Source organism: Dendroctonus ponderosae, unplaced genomic scaffold (assembly GCF_020466585.1).
Source record: "Dendroctonus ponderosae isolate FM_Combo_2020 unplaced genomic scaffold, Dpon_F_20191213v2 Dpon_F_20191213_1, whole genome shotgun sequence".
NCBI lineage: Eukaryota > Metazoa > Arthropoda > Insecta > Coleoptera > Curculionidae > Dendroctonus > Dendroctonus ponderosae.
The window spans coordinates 47,283,424-47,306,671 of NW_026017110.1; the positions used below are offsets into that span (position 1 = coordinate 47,283,424).

The 23,248-nt window shown below is 36.8% G+C and overlaps 1 protein-coding gene across 7 annotated transcripts in view; it reads left to right on the top strand.

Annotated features, from left to right (window-relative positions):
- Nucleotides 1-334: 334 nt before the first annotated feature.
- The window catches only part of LOC109534204 (PH and SEC7 domain-containing protein), a 37,550-nt gene continuing 14,636 nt past the window's right edge, over nt 335-23,248 (top strand). For 2 of the 7 annotated variants that reach the window (XM_019899779.2, XM_019899782.2), the window contains exons 1-5: nt 336-612; nt 18,008-18,074; nt 18,982-19,035; nt 19,482-19,816; nt 21,435-21,623. In XM_019899779.2, the coding sequence (XP_019755338.2) occupies nt 478-612; nt 18,008-18,074; nt 18,982-19,035; nt 19,482-19,816; nt 21,435-21,623 (780 nt within the window). In that variant the 5' untranslated portion in view covers nt 336-477. Of the gene's footprint in view, nt 613-14,090; nt 14,226-18,007; nt 18,075-18,981; nt 19,036-19,481; nt 19,817-21,434; nt 21,624-23,248 lie in introns of those variants that run through there. The other 5 variants (XM_019899780.2, XM_019899781.2, XM_019899784.2 and 2 more) reach the window with 4 other exon arrangements.

Consider the following 23,248-nt stretch of genomic DNA (forward strand, 5'->3'; position numbering starts at 1 on the left):
AAAAATTCTTTGATGTAAAACAACCAAAAACCACAATTTTGATACGCCTCCTACGACAACTTCATCGAAAAAGAACATTTATTACGTCACTGCCAAAAAGCCTGTGACAAATGTCCACAGTGTGGATTTTCGAGTCAGTGCACCACTGGGGCTGCACGAGCCGCCACTGCTTCTAAAGGGTGTATCTTGACTTCACTCTTGTCAAACAGCATTAGCCGCCAGGTAGTGAAAGGCGCACGTTACGACGTGACTGCGCCTTTTCGGTGTCGCGTTCCCATGCAGCAGCGCCAAGACGTACGACGGGTCGCACCGCAAAGTTTCGCTTGCGCGATTAAACGAATACAGGTTCCGGTCTCATCGTCTATCTTGTGGTGCCCCCTCGCGTCCAAGGTTCAGCTTCTTTTAGTTATGGACGAGGTTATGTAGAGAGTGCGAGTGCAGAAAGTGTAAAAATACCAAAATCAATGGTATCCGACAATGGCTGAAGAGTTATTAGTGGTGTTGAATCGGAGTGAAAATTCGAGTTTGGGGTTCTCGTTGTTGCAGAAACCGGGGCTGCCGCCCATCATATACAATATTCTGGACGACTCCCCGGCAGCCGAAAGTGGCGAGGTAAGAAACCCGATTTTTTTTATTTTGATCAAAAAATCACGTCGTGATTTGTCTGGCTGCTTTAACAGCTGGATAAACAAGCACTTGTTTCCTGGATCAAGTGAATCTCTGCAAAACAGTTGGTTCTGGCCAAGCCTTGCAGGCTGATGGGAAACTGGCACAGGAAAACATTGTCGTTGCGGCGTAAACAATCGCCGATCTGCACATATTGTACTTTGACTCGAATTAATAAATTTAAGTGTCTCGCTTGATTTTATCGACCTTGCTAATATTTATTCCCAAATTGATTGAATAAGTCGCCCCAAACGGGCTCTTTGGTGGCAAAAACAGTCGAACTGACATTGGAATGCCGTTTTAATGTTAAGTAATTTCATTTACACCACTTTCTTGGTCAACCAGTATTATAACGGGCGCCGGTTGTTGAAATGGATTAGCAGCAGGCCTTGTTGCATATCGGGCACCTACATAACTGACTCATTTCAATGCACATTGAACGAGGAATGGCTAAATAGAGACTATCTAGTAAACGTCTAGGTGTTCTAGATAAGGAACTGGCATTGGCATGGCCACTTATCTGCACTTCCTCTAAGCCTAAGCTACGTAAATTGTGTTTCTTGAACACCGATTGATGTTTATTGACTTCATAAATGTCAACTTTTAATCTCTCAATGTCACGAATTGGTAGATCTTTCGATCATGTGTCAGGTTCCCTTACATTGGAGGTTTTACGGGGTCCACCTAACCGATTTATTCAGGTATTTAGCGAAAACTACCTACTCCTGTTCAGATCCAAGTCTTTTTGAGATTTTTCAATAAATATTGTCATTATTTTGTCTAATATTTCATCCGAAAACGAGAGTGTCATGAGTGTGACTTGCCTAGCGAGGATCCAAATTTCAGGGCTTGGAATTGTTTCAGATTATCAAACAAGTTTCCTTTGATCTCTACATGGTAGCACTATAGTTTTCTTTTAAAGTTGAGTGTTCTTTGTAGTTTTGTAGTTAATTTGGCAGCTGACTGTTCAAAAAGTCATTGGATTTGACAATCAATGCGAAATTTGACATTCTTTGATAAAGCTGTCGTTTGCTTGTTGTGTATACTAAGCCAAATATCGAAATTAATCTGCGAAGGAGCCAACACAACCGCAAATAAAACCAAACGAATCTAAACAGATCCAAATAAACCGCAATGATGCAAATAAAGTTAAACAAACTCACGTCAGCGCACAATGATCAAAAGTTGAAGCAAATTTGACAATTTTTGGTCCTCCAGTGCAAGATTTTCGGTGTCGAATGGTGCCGTTGCACACCCTCCATCTATTTTCAATGTTGGTTGGCAATTTTTTAATAAAACGTGTCACCAGCCGATTTTTGCCAGACAATTTTCAGTGGTAGGTTTGAAAATTCGCCGAAAAATTGTGCAGGTTTGAACATTTTCATACAGAGCAAGATCTTATTTATCAAATAGCGTTATTAACAATTTTATATTAATTTTCAACGATGGCTGAGAATTTTCTGAATAAATCGCGTCACAGGCGGTTTTATGGAAGACAATAATCAGATATGGGTTTAGAAATTCGTTTTCGAAAAATTGGGCGAGTTGGAAAATGTTTGTACTTAGAGAGCAAGACCTACTCTATTAAATGGTGTTCTTGCCAACTTTCTATCTATTCTCAAATTTGTCTGGGAATTTTTTTGAGAAATTAGAGTCACACGCTAGTTTTTGAAAGTCAAAATTCAGTTCTGGGTTTGAAAAATCAGCTAAAAATTGCGAAAAGTGCCACAAGTTTGAAAATGATCACACTTTTGAAGCAAGATCTTCGCTATCAAATGGTGTTATTGTCAACTTTGAATTTTTTTCCAATGTTGACAATTTTTTAAATACATCGTGGTACATGCGGTTTTATGGACAAGAATACTCAACTCTGGGTGCGAATAATTGGCAAAAAATTTGCCAAAAATCGAGCAAGTTTGAAAATCGACTCACATGCAGACCAAGATCTTCTTTATGAAATGGCATTATTACCAACTTTCTATCTATTCTAAAAATTGAAATTTTTTTGTAAAAGCAAAATTCAGTTCTGGGTTTGGAAATTATCTAATTTTTTGACCAAGACCATCTTCTCTATCAAATGGCGATATTCTCAACTTTTGAATAAATCGTGTTATAAGCGGTTTGATGGACAAAAAAATAAATTCTGGTTTTGAAAATTCGCCGAAAAGTTGAGAAAAATTAAGGACATTTGAATATTATCTTACTTGCAGGGCAATATAGTCTCTATTAATTGTCATTTTTAAAAAAAATTTCAATATTGGCTCGCAATTTTGGAAATAATTCGTGTCACAACCGCTTATATGGGCTTGGTGAAGAATGAAGGCTTGAACGAAGATTGTCTTGCTTGTATAGCCAAATGTTCTCTATCAAATGACGTCATTTTTTTAAATTTTTGTCAATGTTGGCTGGCAATTTTTTGAATAAATCGTGTCGCACGCTGGTTTTTGAAAGACAAAATTCAGCTCTGGGTATGAAAATTGTGCTAAAAATAGCGAAAGGTGGAAAAAGTTGGAAAATTGTCTTGCTTCTTGAGCAAAATCTTCCCTATCAAATGGCGTTACTGTCAACTTTTTCGCTGGTTTCAATGTTGCTGACAATTTTGTGAATAAATCGTGTAACAGTCGGTTTTGTAAAGGCAATAGTCTGATATCGCTTTAGAAATTCGCCAAAAAATTGCAAAAAATGAAACAAGTTTGAAAGGTTTTTATAATCACAGAGTAAGATCTGGTCTATCAAATGGCGTTATTGCCAACTTTGTATCTATTTTCAACCTTGGTTGACAATATTTTCAATAATCTGTATCACAAGCCGTTTTATGGCAGACCAATACTCAGTTGTGTGTTTAAAAATTCACCAAAAAATTGCGAAAAATGGGGCAAGTATAAAATGTTAATGATTTCAGAGCAAAATCGACTCTGAAACATTTTTTTCCTGCCAAGTTTCTATTTTCTTCCCATCTGGGTTGGCAATTTTTTGCAGAAATCGTGTCATAAGCGGTTCTATGGACGCCATTAGTCAGTTTTGGGTTTGAAGATTCAACCAAAAATTGTAAACAATGTTTCAAGTTTGAAACCTTTTATGCTTACAGATTAAGATCCACTCTATCAAATGGCGTTATTGCCAAGTTTATATCTTTTTTCAATGTTCAAAGTTGACTAGGAATTTTTTGTAAAAATCGTATCAGAAGCGGTTTTATGGAATACGACGATTACAGTTCTGGGTTTGGAAATTTGCTCAAAAATAGGGAAAAATGACTCAGGTTTGAAAATTATCATACTTTTAGAGCGATGTCTTCTCTATCAAAATGCATTATTGCAAATTTTCAATGGGATTTCTAAGCGGTTCTGTTGAGGACAATAGTCAGTTCTGAGTTCAAAAATCATCAAAAAATACAGGAAAATGAGACAAGTTTGAAAACTTCTCACTGAAAAATACTTATAGAGCAAGAGCCTCTCTATCAAATGGCGTAATGGCGAACTCCCTAACTATTGTCAGTGTTGGTGGCAATTTTTTAAATAAATCTTGTTACAAGCCGTTTTATGAAGGACGATTCTCAGTATTAACAAATTAACTAAAAAGTGGTAAATAATCAAACATTTTCCCGATCATTTTCAATTACATAAAGTGTGCTTTTGTCATTGCGAAGCGATGGATTGAAACGTTTTATATTTGCGCTCAAACTACCGCGGCTTTTGCAAAAGTTTGCGTTGCAGCTAATCTAACACATCAATGGCTCGTTTGGTAACAACGTTTTCTTATGCGGATTATCCTGTGGAACAACATCTCAACTTTCTTTTCAAACATTTTCCTTTCAAACCTCCGTAATTTACGGCAATCCCGGAATCTGCAGCACAATATAACTTTCATCGGCTGCTGCGAATATTCATGTATTCTGTCAGATTTGCGTCTATTCTATTTGAGGATAAATCACCAAACGGCAGCCTTAAGATGCGGTTTAAGCCATCAGCAGTTTTCACAAGTTTCTTGAATAATGTTTTTGCGGTGAAATGTCCAAAAAGAATTATGAATCAATTACCAGTAGAAATTATCACGAACAGTTGCCTGCACAAGACCTTGTTTCATACCTACATCGATAGGAAATTTGCATGAAAATTTGGCTGTATATATTAAGTGCAAGGAATCCAAGCATTATTCAATTCCCACGCTTTTTTTCCATCCTCTTTATCTGGGTTCTTTTCCATCTAATAAAGCTAGTCGAGCGTCTGGACAAATTCACCATTCAAAGCCCTACATAATTAAGGACACTCCTGCATTTTTGTCTTTAAAAGTTCGGTAAACTAACCGAAAACATTGCGCCAGACTGTGGCTTTTAAAAGCCACAGAAAGGCTTTTCTGTAAATTAGATGGGGCGTTTGGAGCAGCCCAGTCAGAAGCAGACATAGTACAGTTTGAATGCCAAAAATTCATTCTAGCGTGCAACTTGTCTAGGCCTGGCTGAAATTAGTTGAATGGGAACATTTATCAGGATGTCATGTTCCACTTTGCACAAAAGGTTAGAATTTTGTTCGCGGATGTAAAGAATCCTAAAATTGCTCTTAATTTTAATGGAAGCCGACGTTAAAAGTACGTCTAACCGAACGTAACCCAAACATTGTCTATCTTTCCAAATCTGTAATTAGTTGGTCAAAATATCCGGGGTTTTAATTAAAATGCAGCAATTGTTTTTTGAAATTTTCACTTTAAAAAAATTAGTCACCGAAAAACCAGTTTGATTTCAGCACGTGTTTGCAGATACATCCTTTTTCTAAAGTCCTGAAATAATTGGAATTTGAAATAATTGGCATTTCAAGTTTATGTCTCGGATTATCTTATTTAGATTCAATAAAACGGGCAACCGTTTTTTTCAAAGATTAAATCCAATTGAATCAACCAAGCTGGCGCCGTGAATTTTGCACGATTTTGTGGCCAAAGAGTTGCTTTGGCTGCGGAAATTTTGGCAAAGTTGCGATTGTGATGTCGAAACTGTTGGGTTTGCCTTTAAAGCAATTACTTGGCAGTAGTTTTTTAAACACGAATTAACTTAAACCCAGCCATATGAAGCTTTGAATTGAGTACGTTTTTGAAGAGGGAACTTTTCTAACGCCTAGAAAAGGTGCAAAAATAAGCGAATTTGGCGAACATTTCAACAAATGGGATGCGATTTTTTCAAAAATTGATTCCAAAAATACCGGCCAAGTGAGCGCAATGGTTTTGCACCATTTTGTAGCCAAAGAGATTCTTAATGTCCTGGAAAGTTCACAGATTAATTTGAGGAGGTTTTGACAATTTTTCGAATTTGACCGCAACCTGCTTGGTTTGAATTCGATAAAATGAGCGAGCGGTTGTTCAAAAATTAATTGCAAATAAGGCTGCAAAGTTAACGCGTTTTGTGGTTGCAATGGCCAATTTTAGGAGGTTTTGAGGAATTTTTGGACCTAAATCATTCGATTTCATTCATTTCAATGAAATTAGCAAGCGTTTCTGCTAAATTGAATAAGCAACACACAGTTAATTATGGCTTTGTTTTGAACCCATTTCTGCGGATTAAGAATTGTTTTGACTGAGAAAAAAAGACAAATTTCAAGAACTTTGGGAATATTTCAATAATTTGCTTACAACTGCATGATTTGACTTTAACAAATTAAGCCACTCTTTCTTCAAAAAGTAATTACTAAAGAACAAACCCCGCTAATTGTTTGAATTTTGTCTCATTTAAAAGAGAAAACGTTGCTTTAATGCTGTTGATTATTGCGTTTAATCGCACATTTGATCGAATTTTTAATCGGTGTCATAAGGTAGGAGAAGGAAAAGAGTTATGGCTCAACAAAATCAAGATACATACATACCAGCAGACATACCAGATAAATCAGAACATTAGTTGTGGCACGATTTTAAAGCTAAAGCTTCCTGAGTTGCTTAATTTTAATCACAAACTTAAAAGCTGTGCTTGAAATGTTTGTTTGATCCGATTTCTGATCCAAATAAACCAATAGAGCTAAATTGTTGAGTTTTGCACCAATTTAAGATAAATTATTCCTAAAAGACTCAAAAAAGAAAAATTTTAACTAGAAAAGGATTTGACCAAAAAAAAAATCGAATTCGAAAATTCGTTGCAAAGAAACAAGTTGAGCTAAAGCGTTGATTTTGGTTCGATTTTCAACAGGAAACCTTGCTTTAAGGCTGTGGAAACATGCAATTTAATTGCATAGTTGAAAGGATTTTCACATTAATTCAAGTCTCTAGTGGCTCGAAGTGTTTGATTGCATCTCGATAAAAGAAGCAACATTTTTCTTTTAATTCCATGAAAAGAAACCAGCGCGATTTTAAATATAAAGCACCCCTCTAAGAACTTGTAAGATTCCATTTTATTGACAAATTTGGAAAAGTTTTAACCGAAGTAAATCTGTTTTGAAAATTTCATTCTAAAAACACCTACTAATTTACCCTGTTGATTAATGCAAGATTTTACAGATAAAAGTGGCTTTTAGGTCCTGGAATGATTTATTGCACCGATGAGGTTGAGGAGCTTTTTTGACAAATTTTTGGATCTGGGGATTAAACTGATTGATTTGTTGTTAATAAAATGAGATTTTTGGAAAATTACTAGTTGAAAAAAAAACTTCGATAAAATGGGCAACGATTTTTCCAATTTTTATTCCAAAAAAGTTAGCGCGATGATTTTGTCACCATTTTAAAGGCGAGGAAAGTTTTAGCCAAACTTCAAATCTGTGCTTCGAGTGTTTGATGTGACTTCCATCACCAGGGAAAATTGCATTTTGATGAATTTGCCTCAACAAAATTGCGGAAAACAATTCCCCTTCTAAAAACCTGGCAGGTTTGGCCATTTGGAAAGCAAAAATTAACTTTAAAAACTGATCATTTTACTTCCATATAATCCGCAACAACCGTTTTTTTTTCGAAAATTCACCCCGAAAAACCAGCGATCTTGATGCATAGATTTCGATGCGATTTTGAAAATGAAACGCGACGTCGAGCAAAAGTGGGTCAAAACATCAGCATTGTTGTTACTTGGCTCCAGGTAGTTAATTCCAAAACATGTAAATTAAACGGTAAAGTGTTGCAACAACACTTTGAATGAATTGTACATATAATTAAGGATTTGTTTTCCAATTGTTCGATTAATTTGCGTAACTTATACTAATAGCTTTATATGACCCCACGCTGAAAAACCGAGCGTCATGGGGATTTGCAGGCTAATGCATGCTCTTGACTGGAGCAGTTTGTATTTTATTGAAGAGACTAAGCTGGAATAAAGGCATTGATCTACCAGATTAATAGTCAGCAAAGTAAATTAGGTTAAATATTGGATGAGAGCCGGCTTTTGGTATGAATTTGCTGTAGCATGCAATAAAACGCATTTAAGTAATACAGCGCAAATAAAGCCGGCATTGACTGACGGATTTCATTTCCATTTTCGTTTCAGCGTCAAAACGGAAAAAGTTTTCAGTGATTTTTCTGATTTACTAAATGTGCCTCAAACATGTCTCGGTTGCGAGACGCAAATGTAATCTTCTAACCAAAATGCACCATGACTATGTAGGATTATTGCCATTATTCTGAGAAAATGTCTTATTTACGCGTTGTTGTTGTGGGTCGACTAAATAATTTCGAATACTTCAGGGAGTTATTTCAGTTGGCTTGGGATGCTGGCGCTTTCATTGATTTAACCTACTTTTCCGCAAAAAAATAACCGAACTCGATAAGTTGTTTATGGTAAGCTGAGTTTACGCTCAGTATTTTCGCATCCCGATCAAAGTGGCCCAATATTAACATTAATATCCAGCAAAGTTTGGCCTTGGGCAATTTTCCGTTCAATTCGGTTGTGGGTCAGTGAAATCGTAAAATAAATAATGGCCAATGATGACTTTTGTTCATAATATTCGCTCCTCTGCACCGAATGCCGTAAACCGGCCATAAAATTGTTAAAGTCGCGGTTGTAAAATTTTAATAAGACACACTCATCCATTCCAGATGCTCTATTAAATACGGAATTAGAGCTGCGTTAAATGACGATATTTCGGGAATAAAGGGGAACAATTCACAACCGGTTAGCTTTCCCTTTACTAATCATTGCAATACACAATTAATGGGGATGCATCCTTGAAAGAGCGTCCAAAATCGATCTGTTTTAATCTGAAATTCCCGAATGGAAATCCTCCCGCTCATCCTGAAATAGGGTCAAACCGTGAAGACGAATCAGAAGATCAAACCTCTTGATAGAGTGCGTTTGTCATAGTTAACGAGCAGATTTTCGCATCCATTAAACTCCCTGGGGATTTTCTGTTACGTACAGAGCAAATGTTGGAATTATTATAATCTTACGTGAAAATTACGACTTTTAGTCGCGGAATTTTCCAACAAACCCAGGTTTTTACGGTCATGTATTATTATTATTGGCCCACACAGGGACGCAATTACTTACGAAAAATACGAAATACGCAATTACGAAAATAAAACCCTCCTCTGAGGACATAAAAAAAAGAAATGCGCTCTTCCTTTTAAGGAATGTTCAATTTTAAATGGCAAATTTGAGTAATTTTTGTCAAGATTTTCATCTCCAGTGTCATGAACTGGTTGGGGCTGAACTTCATAAAACCAGCAACGTTTTTTCAAACATGTATTATATGAAAACCCGTTAAAATGAAGGTTGATTCAGTACGAATTGGACAGTAAAATCATGCTCTAAGCTCTGGAAATGGTTTAGTTACATATTGGGTTAGTTTGGGTTAGTTGATTTCGAGAAATACATTTTAGCTAAAGGGTGGATTTTCACGCAATTTTGAGGGAAAGCTTTTCCTTCCAGAACTGTTAAATTCAAATAGCAAATTTGACCGATTTTTGGCAAAATTTCCATTTCCATTGGCTTTGAACGGGTTTGGTTTGCGGTTGATGAAAATAGCAACGGATTTTTCACAAATTCATTACGGCTCTAATTTTCGTACTATTTGGAAGATAAAACCTTGTCCTCAGTTAATATTTTGGTTGCAATTTTTTTTTCTTTAAATCTGGGCCCAAACCGACTTTGACGAAATTAGCAAGCGGGAAGGTATTTTTTGTTTAATAATTATCAGAAATCCAGCTGAGCTAAAATGTTTTTTTTTTTTTGACTAATTTTTAAATAAAAATTTTGCTTTAATACTAGATAATAAATTTGGCCTAATTTTTACAGCATTTTTACTCTTTATCTCCAAATGTTTGATTGTCACTCGATAAAATCATCAACATTATAATTTTAAGTAAATTGCGCCGACATCAGGTCATGCAGAGCATTGATTTTAACTCTATTTTTGGGATAAAACCCCGCTTTAAGGAGCCGGAAAGTTTCATTCAAGTCAGTGCCGTTGAACCTCTTGATTTGATTTGGGTTTAAGAAACCCGACACGGATTTTTCAAAAAATCTTATGGAAAATCCAGCAAAAACCGTTGCTCTAAAGATATCAGAAATGCATTCCTATGGCAAGTTTGAACAAATTTCCGAAACGTTTGAAGTTTGCCTCGAAGTTTTTTCTTTTACTTTGATAAAATTAGCAACAATGTCTTTAAAAATTAATTGCGAAGACACCAGATGACCTAGAGCATCGATTTTAGCACGATTTTGACGACAAAATATTCCTCTATGAACATGCAAAGTTCAATTTTAATGGAAAATTTGGGGACATTGTTGGCAAATGAATGGAAAATGAATGTTGCAATCGACAAACGGTCGCTAGTTTGAAGAAATCTGCCAATTAACTTCATTTTTCAGTATCAATCCTTTTGTTTCTCTGAATTGAGTAACTCATTTGTCAACTTTCTTTAAACCTTTTCTCAGGAAACTGCATTCTATCCATCTTTTCTTCTCGCTTCATCTTCACTCTTTGCTTGCTGAAATCAGTCTTCATTGAACTTTAGAAATGTGTTTTATTGCTGTTAATAGAGTAGTGGCGAGAAAAGGTTTGTTTGTATCCGTTATCATGAGGCAACCAATTTGGGTTTTAGTTTGGTTTAATCGGCTCGTGTGGCTTCCTTGAAACCGAAACACTTCCGATGGAAAAACCCGAAGCAACCCCTAAGAATCCCTATAAACTAGCATTCAATTATTGGGGTTTTGATCACAACAGCAAATGTATTTGAAATGTAATTTCACACTTGGCTGTAAGATGATTGTGGTTCTGAACACATTACGGTGTAACACTTTCGAGTTAAAAATATATTTGAGGATGCAAGTCACTTGTCCTTGCGAAACGTTTGGAAGATATTCTTCGGAAAAGCTCACCAGTTTCAAGTAATGGTCGCAAAAGCCTACTTATTTTTTCCACAAATACTGAACATTTTTTACGGTGTTTATTCCCACAGTTGTTAATCGGCATCAATTGGCCACACCTCAGCACAAATTGCATATTTGTTGATTGACAACAGCGGCTAAGACATTTTGTTGCTGATGCTACATTATTTGTATAACAAAGCAAGTGAGAGGTGAAAGTCAATATTGAACTAATTGGCAGGCATTTACAAATTATACGCCATTGATCCCGATAGAAAAACCGTTCCAAATTCCTGACAATTTATCGGTTTCTCCCGACTAATGGAGCAAACGTTTCTTATTTATGCACTTTTATGCGCCATATTCGCTATAAATCAGCCAAAGTATCTTTGGTTTTGCCGTGTCTTCTGGTTTGGAAGGTGTTTGATTTATTCCCGAAAGCTGCCGGCAGCAATTCCCTTAAATTGTCACTGTTAGATGCTTCGGTCTATTTAAGTAGTTGACTAGTGGAACTGTTTTTAGAAACATTCCAGTCCATCCTACTGAATGTGTGCTACTTTTAGAGCATTTACTTAGTCAGAAAGCTTTGGCTAAGTAAGCCCTCAAAACAGCGATTTTCCAACGAGCTTTTCCTGCAACTGAAAACTTTGATAATCCAGTCGCTTCGCGCAAAAGAATTTACTTCCAGAAAGTGCCGGATTATCCGTCAATAAAAGTAAAAATACTGATTGTTTGGCAACCTGATTTTTCGTTTATTGGTTTTCGGTCTCTTTCATCTTTCTAAGATGAATTGTTGGCGCATAAATAATCAAAAAACGATTTTTTCTGGCTGTCTATGTTTACATGTTACGAAAAAGTGAAGGTATACAAAATTTTCATTTCAGTATTTAAGACATTATTCACATATTAGTTCACATATTTAGGGTTCGGGCTGAACTCCAAAATGTGCAGATTATTCTGATTCGATTCAGATTGAGAACGGCTTGAAATGACGAATGGATTGACAGAATTTAATCTCAAGAACCTGAGCTATATTTAAGTGTTAAAAAATTCCAGATCGGAACGGGCTTTCGGTGAAAACGGTTGAAAATATAGCTTGTTTTACCTTTTAGGTAGCCCGTAGCACGTATATTTCCAAAATTAGAGCTGATTTGAAAGTCCTAACCTGTGAAAAGGTTTTTTTATGTTTTTTATTTTTGCACACTACCCTTCTGAGTCTCCTGTTTAAGTAAAGATTCGAGGATTTTGAGCGTGGATATCAGTGATCGATAGAGAAAGCTTCAGTTAACTCGAGGTGTGGATTTGGTTCCATTCGAGCAATTCTTTTGCAAGAAAGAAAAGTTCTTTAGCAAGAAATTTTTTAACTTTAAGAAGTTTTTGCGATTTTTCATTTTTGCACACTGCCATCCTAAGTCTTTTATTTGAGAAACCATTGGAGGCTTCTGAATGTGGACATAAGTGATCGATAGAGGAATGTTCAGTTAACTCGAGGCGTGAATTTGGTTCCATTCGAGCAATTGGTTCTTGCAAAAAAAATTTTGAACTGAGAAGTTTCTTGCAATTTTTAATTTTTGCACACTGGTTTCATAAGTCTCCTATTTCAGTAACCAACGGAGGCTTTAGAACGTGGATATCAGAGATCGATAAAGGAAGCTTCAGTTAACTAGAGGTGTGGATTTGGTTCCATTAGAGCAGTTGGTTCTTTTGCAAGAAATTTTTGAACTTTGGGAAGTTTTTTTGCGATTTTTTATTTTTGCACATTAAGTGTTTTTTACACTCTTAAGTCTCCTATTTGTGTAACCAATGGAGACATTTGAATGTGGATATCGGTGATCGATAAAGGAAGCTTTAGTTTATTTGAAATGTGGATTTGATTCCATGCGAGCTATTGATTCTTCCGCAAGAAACTTTTGAACTGAGAAGTTTCTTGCAATTTTTAATTTTTGCACACTGGTTTCATAAGTCTCCGATTTGAGAAACCATTGGAGGCTTTTGAATGTGGATATGAGTGATCGATAGAGGAAGCTTCAGTTAACTCAAGGTGTGAATTTGTTTCATTCGAGCAATTGGTTCTTGCAAAAGAATGTTTTCAAGTTTTTTTGGGATTTTTCATTTTTGCTATTTATCAAAATTTTCTCATCTCTAAAATGGTAGGGTGAAAAACTGGCAAGGTGAAAAGAGACTATCACAGTTTACGAGCTGTTATCTCGGAAACGGTTAAAACTACCTGAATAATCATTAGGACCTGTTCGATAAAGCTAAACAGAACTGTCTTTCGCTAATTGGATTTTATCGGAAATTCCTAGCCTCTAAAGAGATAGATTTCTTACTTTATCTAAGGTTTGCCATTTGAAATGGAGACACTTAGTCGCATGAAATAGAATAATCCGTATATTACCTAGCCATTCGTCAGAATCAAAACATCGTGAAAGAACAATTGAGAGGTTTATGAACAGTTTGGGTTTCAGCTCAATGTAAAAGAAAATGTAGAAACATCTGAAGCACATTGACATAGTTGTAAAGTTATTCAGCTCAGCAAGTCTTCAATGGGCAGTTTTCGGTGTTTTTCGTACACATGTTACGTTCTTTAAAATAACCGAAAAATCGACAATTTTGTGCACATTTTTTACCAGGAGGATAAGTGAGCCAATTTGAAAAATTCATCAGTTTTGCCCTCAATATATCCAGTCCTTTCAAAAAATCTATTTATCAAACTGAAATAGTTGCTCCCCATTCACTCTAAGTCCTTTGATCTGTTTCTGATAATTAATAGGACTCATTAATTCTCACAATTAATTGCACACATTGACACCGACAATAAATCATGTAGTCATGCTATGTCCATCCCATGTTACGTATTCAATAAAAATTCATGAATGCGGCATGTGCAAATGCCGCTTTTCGAGTATTTGTACGTGTTTGATGCAGATCGCTGATTGCGGACTGGAGTCATCCAGTAAAGGACAAATTCGCATTTCCATCAAACTCTCAGCCTTCTATTTCGGGAATAAAATGTGGAAAATCCTTTGGAAGTGCTGGAACAAGCTTTATTCTGTCGTTTTATTTTTTAGGAAAGCATTGCCGGGTTTTTTCCTATTTAAATTTAAATAACCCGCTGCCCGCTCCACCAAGTTTCTGCTGCATTTTCAATTGTCCGGCGTTTCGTCTCGCCCATCGCAGTCTGTTCGGATTGGTAGCGATTTGCAGACGTTGCAGGACTATATCGCGCTTTCGCCCTCACTTTTATAGTTAGTTATGTGATTAATCGTTCTATTTAACCTCCCAACTGCATTGAGTAAGTGTACAAACATGGTTTCACTGCCTGAAGATGAACGCTCCAAACTGGTCAATATTTTTTCTCTAATGGAATTTTTTAGTTTTCTACAAATTTTTTCCACTTGCAACGTTCATGAGGTTGGAAATGTCCGTGTGGTTAAAAACGATGATAATGAATAGTTTTTGAGTTTTGTTAGAGGTATTGGTTTTTTGTTTTCCGGTCCAAGTTAAAAAAAAATAATTTAATGTTTTATGCATAAACGTGCTCATTTTATTGCTCTATCCGGCAGTGTCAATGTGAGATTTGGGTCTCAAACGGTTCTCTAAGTTTGTGTATAAGAATAAGAGCGGTTTTGAGAAGTTGGACTAATTATGCATTTTGCCATTTTCGGGAAAAACTAAAAACATTTTTAAGTCAATGTTTTATATAAAAAAGTGCTTGCTTTATTGCTCTATCAGGCAGGGTCTCAAACGGTTCTCTAAATATGCGCAAAAGAGTATGAGCTGTTTGTTTTAAAATCCAAACGCTTTCTTCTCTTATTAACGCTAGCGATTATAATTCTGCCGTGTCGCTCTCATACACGTGGCTTGCTCAAGTGACTCTAAGCGAAGGGTTTTAAGCTCTCTACAGTAATTTTTTATTTCTTCTATACTTGATACATTTTTCTATTCAATTTAGGTATATAAAATGACTCTTTAATGTATGGAATTATGAACAAACGGGCTTAGCTTGCTTGTTACAGTCCTTCTCAGTGACAAAATTATTTCTGGTAGGTGCGCAACCCTTAAAAATAGCCCGTTCGCATCCCTTCAGCTGATTATTCCAGTGGTAGACGAAGGCTGGGTTTCCAGAGGAAGCGCATTTGACCCATTTGTTTTCGTGGGGTTGTGAACAATCTGAAATCAATCCAGTTGAGCGAATTTTCAAAACTTTTCCAGGCTTTCGTTACCTGCAGCTGTAAAGTCGCGAAACTCCCCATAAGATCCGTGGATTCTTCGGCTCACCTCAGAAACTTCGCGCTTTTCAATCACCTTGGCCTGGCCACTGGCCAGCGCCACAATTAAAACCAAAACGATGGGAACACAGTTCATTTTGAAATTTGCTCTTAGCAACTGACCGTTTCGGGTGTTGGGATTCTTTAAATATTAGCCATATCATCGGAGATTGCAATTATTCGATAACCCCAATTATCCACGAAAGCCTTGCCATAAACAAACAACGATATCTGCATGTGTTTATGCGGGCAACGTTGGGAGTTTGAGGTAATTGTTATTTTTGAGTTAAGCCACAACAAAAACATGCAATTAGACGCCAGACGGACCATTAAAACTTAGGTTCTCTGAAGTTTTAATGACTGTTTAAGAGAGGTAGTCAAGATACAGAAGGTTTAAACAGTCAGTGCAAGGGTGGCGATGATCGAAACCTTCAAAGAATCACCTTCGATCTTCGCTTGATGACTCAGAATGAAAATCGCGCTCATAAATCTTCACAAACACATGTTCTCGGTTGTAAACACATGATTGGCCATAAAAACCGATTTATCTTCAAAGAGTACCATTTTAGGTCTAAATTGATGTTCTTGCAAGCCCAGATTTCAATGGCTATTTAACATAGTTTCCATGTTCTGGGTACAAGTTGTGTAAAAAGCCAATAAAAAAGTACATCTATGATTAGGTGAACTCATCTTAAATGTGTCGTCAAAGGTAGAAATTAATGTACGATTGATTGAATCCAGATCCTTTATTAACATTGGCTTTGATGGAAGCCTTAAACGGTGCGAAAGCCCTCGTCTTATTTTAATTAAATTCACTTCCGGGTGTAATTCGGCTTGAGTGCATGTGTCGGGGCTAATTAGCGGAAAATAGTCATGCAAATTTGAACGGTAATGATTGAATTTTACAGCCCATAAAAATGCGAGTTGAGAATCTGTGCAAATTGCCTGAAATATAGCAACTAGTCAGCCTCGGCCGTAAAAATATCGAGACTTATCTGCCGGTTTCCCTCTAAACATCAAGCCAGTCCTATTAAATTGAAAGCCGAAGAAAGAAAGTCGATTTTCTTTAGTCGTTTAATCTTCGGCATTCGAGAGAAAGATATAAAATATCCAATTAGACCTGATCCATAAATTGGCATCGGCCTACATTCGCCCGAAGAGGTCTTGAACCTAATAAGCTTTAAAAGGTTAACAAAGGCCATCCTTTGGAGGGCGCTCAAGAAAATTAGATACAACGTTTTTCTTGCGATTTATTCGTCGATCGACTAAAGTCGCTGATGGCGCGTGTTGAATTAAATTTCCTGCAAAAGTCGGGATTTAAGGGCTTAAAGTTTTCCATTAAAAGAGCGAGGTTTCCAAATAGAAAATCGATTTGAAGCTCATAATCAACTCCCAAAAATCCAGCATTTAACGTGTTCTTGTGCTTGAAAGGGCGGTTTTCTGAGTGGCAGTTTTCAGCTTCAAAGCGAAATTGACCTAGTTGGAAGCTGGTCTAGCACTTGCAGCTGGATTAGGCATCAATGTCCCAACCAATTTATACTTCATGCACAATTTGGGCCTGGAAAATGCCTGGATAAGGCAGATTTTTAGGGGGTGCTCTGGACATAATTCTCTAGATTTAAAGGATTTAGTTTATTTTAGCGACGGTTTTCAGTAAAAGCTTTATGCGAAGAGTTGTTGATTTTGAGCAGTGTCCTTTTTTACAAAATGTTGACAATCCTGTTTCTATAGTCCAAATATTTAATGCAAAAATTCCTTTTTTTAAGGAAAATATTGTCAAAGACCCACTTGTCTTTGATGAATCTATTCGATTTACAAGAATTTTTTTCTGCAAATTACATGTTTTGCTGCAATTTCAACAAATTAAAGGCCCCAAATTTTCTATTTTTATTTATTTATTTTTTAAAATAATCGATAATAAGCCTTTTCCATATTACTCCTAAAAATCCCTCATTTTCGGTGCACTTGTGCTGGAAAGTGGGGTTTTATGGTTTAACAATTGCAGCGGAATTGGGGAACAATTAACCATCCCATTTATATTTCATGCACAATTTCGGCGTGAAAAATGTCTGGATAACCTGCTTGAAATTCCATTAAACACCTGCAGTCTTTTAGAGCACGCTCTTGAGATAATCCTCCAGACTGAAAGGATTTAATTTGCTTTAAAAACAATTCAATGGAAGCTTTTGGATTTTTTTTGCGAAAGGTTCTTCATTTTAAGCATTTTCCTAAACTAGTTTAGTGGAAATGTTGGCTCAGATTCAAGTTCTAAATCCCAAATAGTTCCTGCTTTGTTCGATAGAAAAATGGTGGAGTTTTTTAGGCAATATTTAGATCTTTGAATGTCTGTTTTCCGTAAGTAAACCTTATGTTAGAAAGGTATTTGTTTTGTAAGATGAGCATGGACTAAGGTCGTTTTTTGCGCTAATCTGCATAAATTACAGATATGTTGCCTTCCAATTAACGTATTTTACAGCAATTTCGGAAAATCTGAAGCTGTAACTGGAAAATTTTGAAAACTAGTTAAAAAAAATTTTTTAAAGCATCTTTTTTTAGACAAAAAAGCTTCTAATTTTCAAACTCCCGTTTTCTGTGTTTTTAACAGCGTTATAAGGATGGAGTCACAGGGATTTAAAAAACGAATTCCGCTTCAACAACGCCTTTTCAGTAGATTTTCACCAGCTTTCATGCTACTGAAGAAGCTAGCGCTGTTGCCAATCAGCCAAAACCACCCCAATAATTCCCAAACAACAAAAAAATTATTTTTCAATTTCCGCCAAAGCTAACCTTATATATCTTTTTCCAGGTCGAAGTCGGAGATGTGATATTAAAAGTAAACGAAACTGACGTAATAAAGTACAGCACCAGGGAAGGTAAGCAAACACCCACTTCCATCTTTTTAATATCGCTTTTCCATATTTACTGAACCGTTTTTAAAGAAACCGTTTAAATAACCGACGTTTTGATGGAAAACTCGACGAAAAACGCAAATTATTTCACAACTTCCATTGGATTAGTCGCTTGAGCGAATGCTTAGTTGGTTGTTTGGACGATTTCATTAACTGCAAATTCACACGGTTTGCCACTGTGTTAAATAGGCAGGGGTGTAGTTTTTCCTTATATGAGCTAGATAGTGTTTGATTACCCAATATCGACGATAGGAAAAGCTCTGATAAGGAAACTGTAGTTTGTCCCAAGCTTTTTGGTCGGAAAAAATTGTTGCATTTCGCAAACGTATGGATGAAAAACGAATTAACAATATTGTGAGGACGAGCAATGAACGGTTCATTTTGCTGATGTTTTCAACACCATCGCTTAGATCTTGGATGAAATTCTCATGTTTTCTTCTATTTTCTTCATAACTCGACTGCAGGTTTACCACCACGAAAAGAGCACATTTTAACGCTCACAGTTAACGCCAAAAACAGCGGAAAATTTATCACAAAAGTGAAGAAAGGAAAGTGCCCCATTAATTGTTTAAATAATACATGATTACTTTAAACTGTGAAAAAACCGTGCTATATCAAAAGTATCTGATTGAACCTAAATAAATCACCCAAACTGGGAACTATCAATCAAGCTGGCAACACCGCAACAATTGAACCAATCATGGACACTCTCAAACGATGACGTCACTGTCAAATAGCTTGGAACAGACTATCCATTCCTGTACGAGTCTGCAGTGAAAACACGCTGTTTCCATTGTGGATGTTTCTGATAGCTTATCCCGGCAACGCTTCACCATTAATTTTTGTTATTAACGTCCATTTTGCTTTTCAGTTCTAAAATGCCTGCGACTATCTTCAGACCCGGTTACGCTAAAAATTAAACGCGGTAAGCCAACATTACCAAACGGGTCAGTGGCTCTCATGGAATCAAGCAATGCGAGGCCTGCTCTGTTGTGTTCCAGTTCATACATTTTGCGGCTTTATCCATGTGCGCCACTGAACCAGCTTCAAGCTTTTGCTTCCTGTAAAGTGTACACTTAGTGCGGCTCTGGGGCAGAAATTTGAAGATTATTTTCATAATTGGGCTGCTCCAGCCATAGGCAATTAATTAAAGCGCCCCTAGCTGCAAGGAAAATGAATCGACGGTGAGCTGGAAACCACTGTTAAGGCGAGAAATCGATTCCGATTCCATCCAGGCCCCAGTTGAGGCCAAGAAAAGTTTTCCAAAAAAAAAATTACAATTTTCACTTAACAACTGTTCCTAACAGCCTTTCGTTTGTTTTTCCGTTCATAAATGACAATTAAAGAAAATTTGGTGTTATCTGTTGATAGATCCGAAGATCAAGTCGACAGTGCGAAAACATCTACAGTCTACAACGGGTGGGGAGCAGGGGCCCAAGGAGCGGTCGCCCTTGGGGGGCGGGCGCCCCCGGCCGGAACCAGCTGTTCACAAGTCGCACCATGGGCGGCACTTGGCCGCCACCAATGGCCGCCTGCCGCCCGAACACGAACCTTTACTGTGCGAACACGAGCGACTGCAGGGCGAGCCGCCCCCCATAAAATCAGGGGCGCCCAAGTTTGAGGCCTACATGATGACCGGGGAACACATCCTGAACATCTCCAGAATGCCACAGAATACGAGCATAATTCCAAAGCAGCAGAAAAAGGTACATTCATTCTCATTGCTTCAAAAAGGGTCTAACCCTGCGCTAAAATCACACTAGGAAACTTATTAACGTTTTACTACTTTGTTCAAACAACTAAAAAAATTATGTAGATTTTCCCTGCAGCAGAACTGAGTCCAAAGAAAGTCGCCCGAGTTTTTTTGTAAAATCTTTATCTTAATTTTTTTACATAGAAGATTCAGTTTGCCAGTATTTTACAGTAAAACGATAAGAAAAACGGGGTTTTTCTGTTTACAGACAGGGTTGTTTAGAAATATTGACCTAAAAGTGAAAAAACCCAAGTTTCGAAGAGTTTTCCAAATAAATGATTATAAATTTTCGCTTTTTCAGTTCGGGAAATATTTTTGGAAAAACACCCAGAAATAACTATTACGGTTTTGTCCATAATTCGAAGCTGCAAAAAGTTTTCCAAATATTTTTGCAAATCGGTTAAGAAGGCGAGTGTTCCAATAAAATGTATATTATAATTTTTCACATAAAATTCCCGAAGATTGTCAGTATTCTAAGTAAAACTAAAATATAATTCGATTTTTGCGTAGAAAAAATTTCTTAATAGAAACTTTGTTAAAACTGGAATAACCTGAAAATTTAAAGGAATTTTTTTGCTTTCTGGTCGTTTTTTCAAGATAATCCTAATTACTTTTGGCAAAAAACTGAATAAAATTATTTGGTTTTTGTGCCAAATTCTGAAGCTGAAATTGATGAAAATGAGGTGAATTTTCTGGCAAAATTAATTTTGTATTTTTTGACTGAAGACCTCATTATTGTCAGAAAAGATGAAAATAATGATTTTTTGCGTTTTTGATTCAAAACTTTTAGTTTTGTGATCAGTTTTGGAGAAAACCTTCATGGTTTTCGGGGAAAAACAGCAGGAATGTATTTTCGTTTTTGTCCCGAATTCGACGCTGAAAAAAGTTTTTGTAAAATTTTTACAAAGCTATAAATTTATCATGTAATTTTTCGCGTAACCGCCCTGCAGATCGTCACTATTTTTAAGTGAAACTCTACAAAATAGAGCGTTTTTGAGTAGAAAGTAAAGCAAATAAAATTCAGTCAAAACTTAAAAAAACACATTTTTTACAAATTGAGCATTTAGAAGAAAAAGTAACCTGGCCAAGACTGGAAAGTTCTAAAATTTGAAGACATTTTAAAAACATTATTAATAAATGGTCTTTAAAATAAATCTAAAACAATTTTAAAAAGTCATCAGCATTTTCCCAGCAACGGAACTGAGTTACTGCGCTAGTGCGTTGGGTTGGCGCACTGCGCCAACTCCTAAAAATTCACTGAGTTTCCCAGGCTTTCCCCTACTTCACACCGTTAATGATTGATCTGATTTGTGCCAAAAATAATTGCGAGTTATCTGCTAAGCCCGCTGATAGCAAATGATATATGGACGGCCAATAACCGAGCAAATACCGCTCGCCTGTATCAAACAGATCACGCGAAAGGTTTTTAAAATTTTAACGCGTAAAAATTATTACCCAATCGAGCTTCAAAGGGACATGTTGACGTGTTACCTCCTCAAGCAGTTAACTGTAAGGAGGACATTTGGACAGTGAGGTGTAGACGTGTGATTTCAAATCAGTTTTTGCTACAGGCGGACCATTCGAGGTATCATAACAGCCATGCGCACCATCTGCGGCATCAGCCGAAGGAACACAATTCAGTGCCAAACAGCCCCAATGAGACGGATTTGAGCCGAGGTGGGCGCTCTTCGGGGCCCAACTCGGCGCACACTTCACCTGTAGGGGAACGAGGAGCCCGGAAGGGCCATACTCCTATTCAGGTCAGTCAAGGCATTTATCGAGCACGAAGAAAGGTTTGTTAGTTCAGCAGCTAGCTAACCTGGATCAGGTTCAACATTAATGAAGACTTGGCTCAGTGTTAAGTTGAAAACCTATTTCGGAATTAGATTAATAGCGGCACCGAATTCCGACCAAGAGCGGCGTGTTCAGCCGTTTCTTGGTCAGCATCCGTGGAAACTGCGTTTTTAATTCTGCAAGAAAACTTGCTTGGGAGACTTCCAACGGCCACTGTAAGGAAGTGTTTTTGATGGAAGGATACAGAAGTTTGAAGCGAAAACTTCTCATTTGCCGCATGAACAATGAACGATTCTTGATCTGATTTTTTGCCCATTTGCATTCAGAATTGAACGATCCACGATCTTCTGAAGAAATAAACATGAACCCACCGTTTTGTGTGTCTCATCGGTTAGTGAGAATTACTTGAGAACCTTCCTTATTGTTCGCTTCCAATTAACTATAAAAACCTGCGAAGAAAATGTGTTTGAAGAGGAAACAAATGAACCGTTCTCTTTGAAAGTAGGGTGTAATTGTATTTTATTTAAAATAGAGATATTTAAGGTTTTGCATTTGGATAATTTAAAAAATATGGGTACATCTTTACACTTCAATTAGGCTTGCACCACTTTCAAAGTCAGCAGAAAGCAAAAATCTTACATTTACAAAATATAGCGGGGTCTCAATTGAAACAAATCAATTTATTTTCATACAATATTGATTAAATAGTTCAACAATAAAAAAAGTATTAAGTACTACAGGGTGATTCAAAATTGGCGTCATTCCTCTGGAGGTGTTGTCTGGTGCTGTTATAGGAGTACAGAAAAAATAGTAAAACAAATTAATTGTTATTAAAAACTGAGAAATTTGCAAAAAACTATATCATAAATACGGCAGCAATGTTTTTCAAGGCAATCTGCCTAATTAACATTGCGCAAATACCTGTTGCTTCGTAATTATTTAAAACTCCGGTAATCATGGAATTATACAGACTGACAATAAGATAGACAAGGATAAACGGTAAATTCAACAAGATTTGTTGACGAAATGTCAACCTGTTCTCATAACCTCGAATATTAGTGTTTATAAATAAGATGACTAGTCTGTAAAATAAACCATACAACACCAAACATTTGAATGGTTAACTCCAAAGAAGCTAGTGCCTGTGTAATCTCCTTATTATCCACGCTTATCAAGCAGCTTCTCGTATTCAGTTAATTAACTCCTGCTCCATTTGCATCTCATTGTGCTGTGTGTATCGTACAAACGTGGTAGGAACGTAGCCCCCCTTCCTCGGTATTTATTTGGTGCTTGGGAAAGTGTCAGTTATTGTGCTCTGAGCGCCCCAGGAAGGCCCTAATTCGGTTATGTCCAATACGTGTTCCTCTATGCCTGGAACCCGAACATCGATTATCATCCACTATCTTCCTGGAACCACTCTCGCCCTTTGTTGGCGTAAGTTCTTTCAGCTTCTGCTATATTACTGTAGCATTTCCCCCGAACTAATCGCATATCTGCAAATTCGTGAAAGGAAATTCAAAGTAAGTCACAGTTTGACAAATTATTGTTATGATTGACAAGGGCTATCCACCTGTAACTATCTGTTAATGAC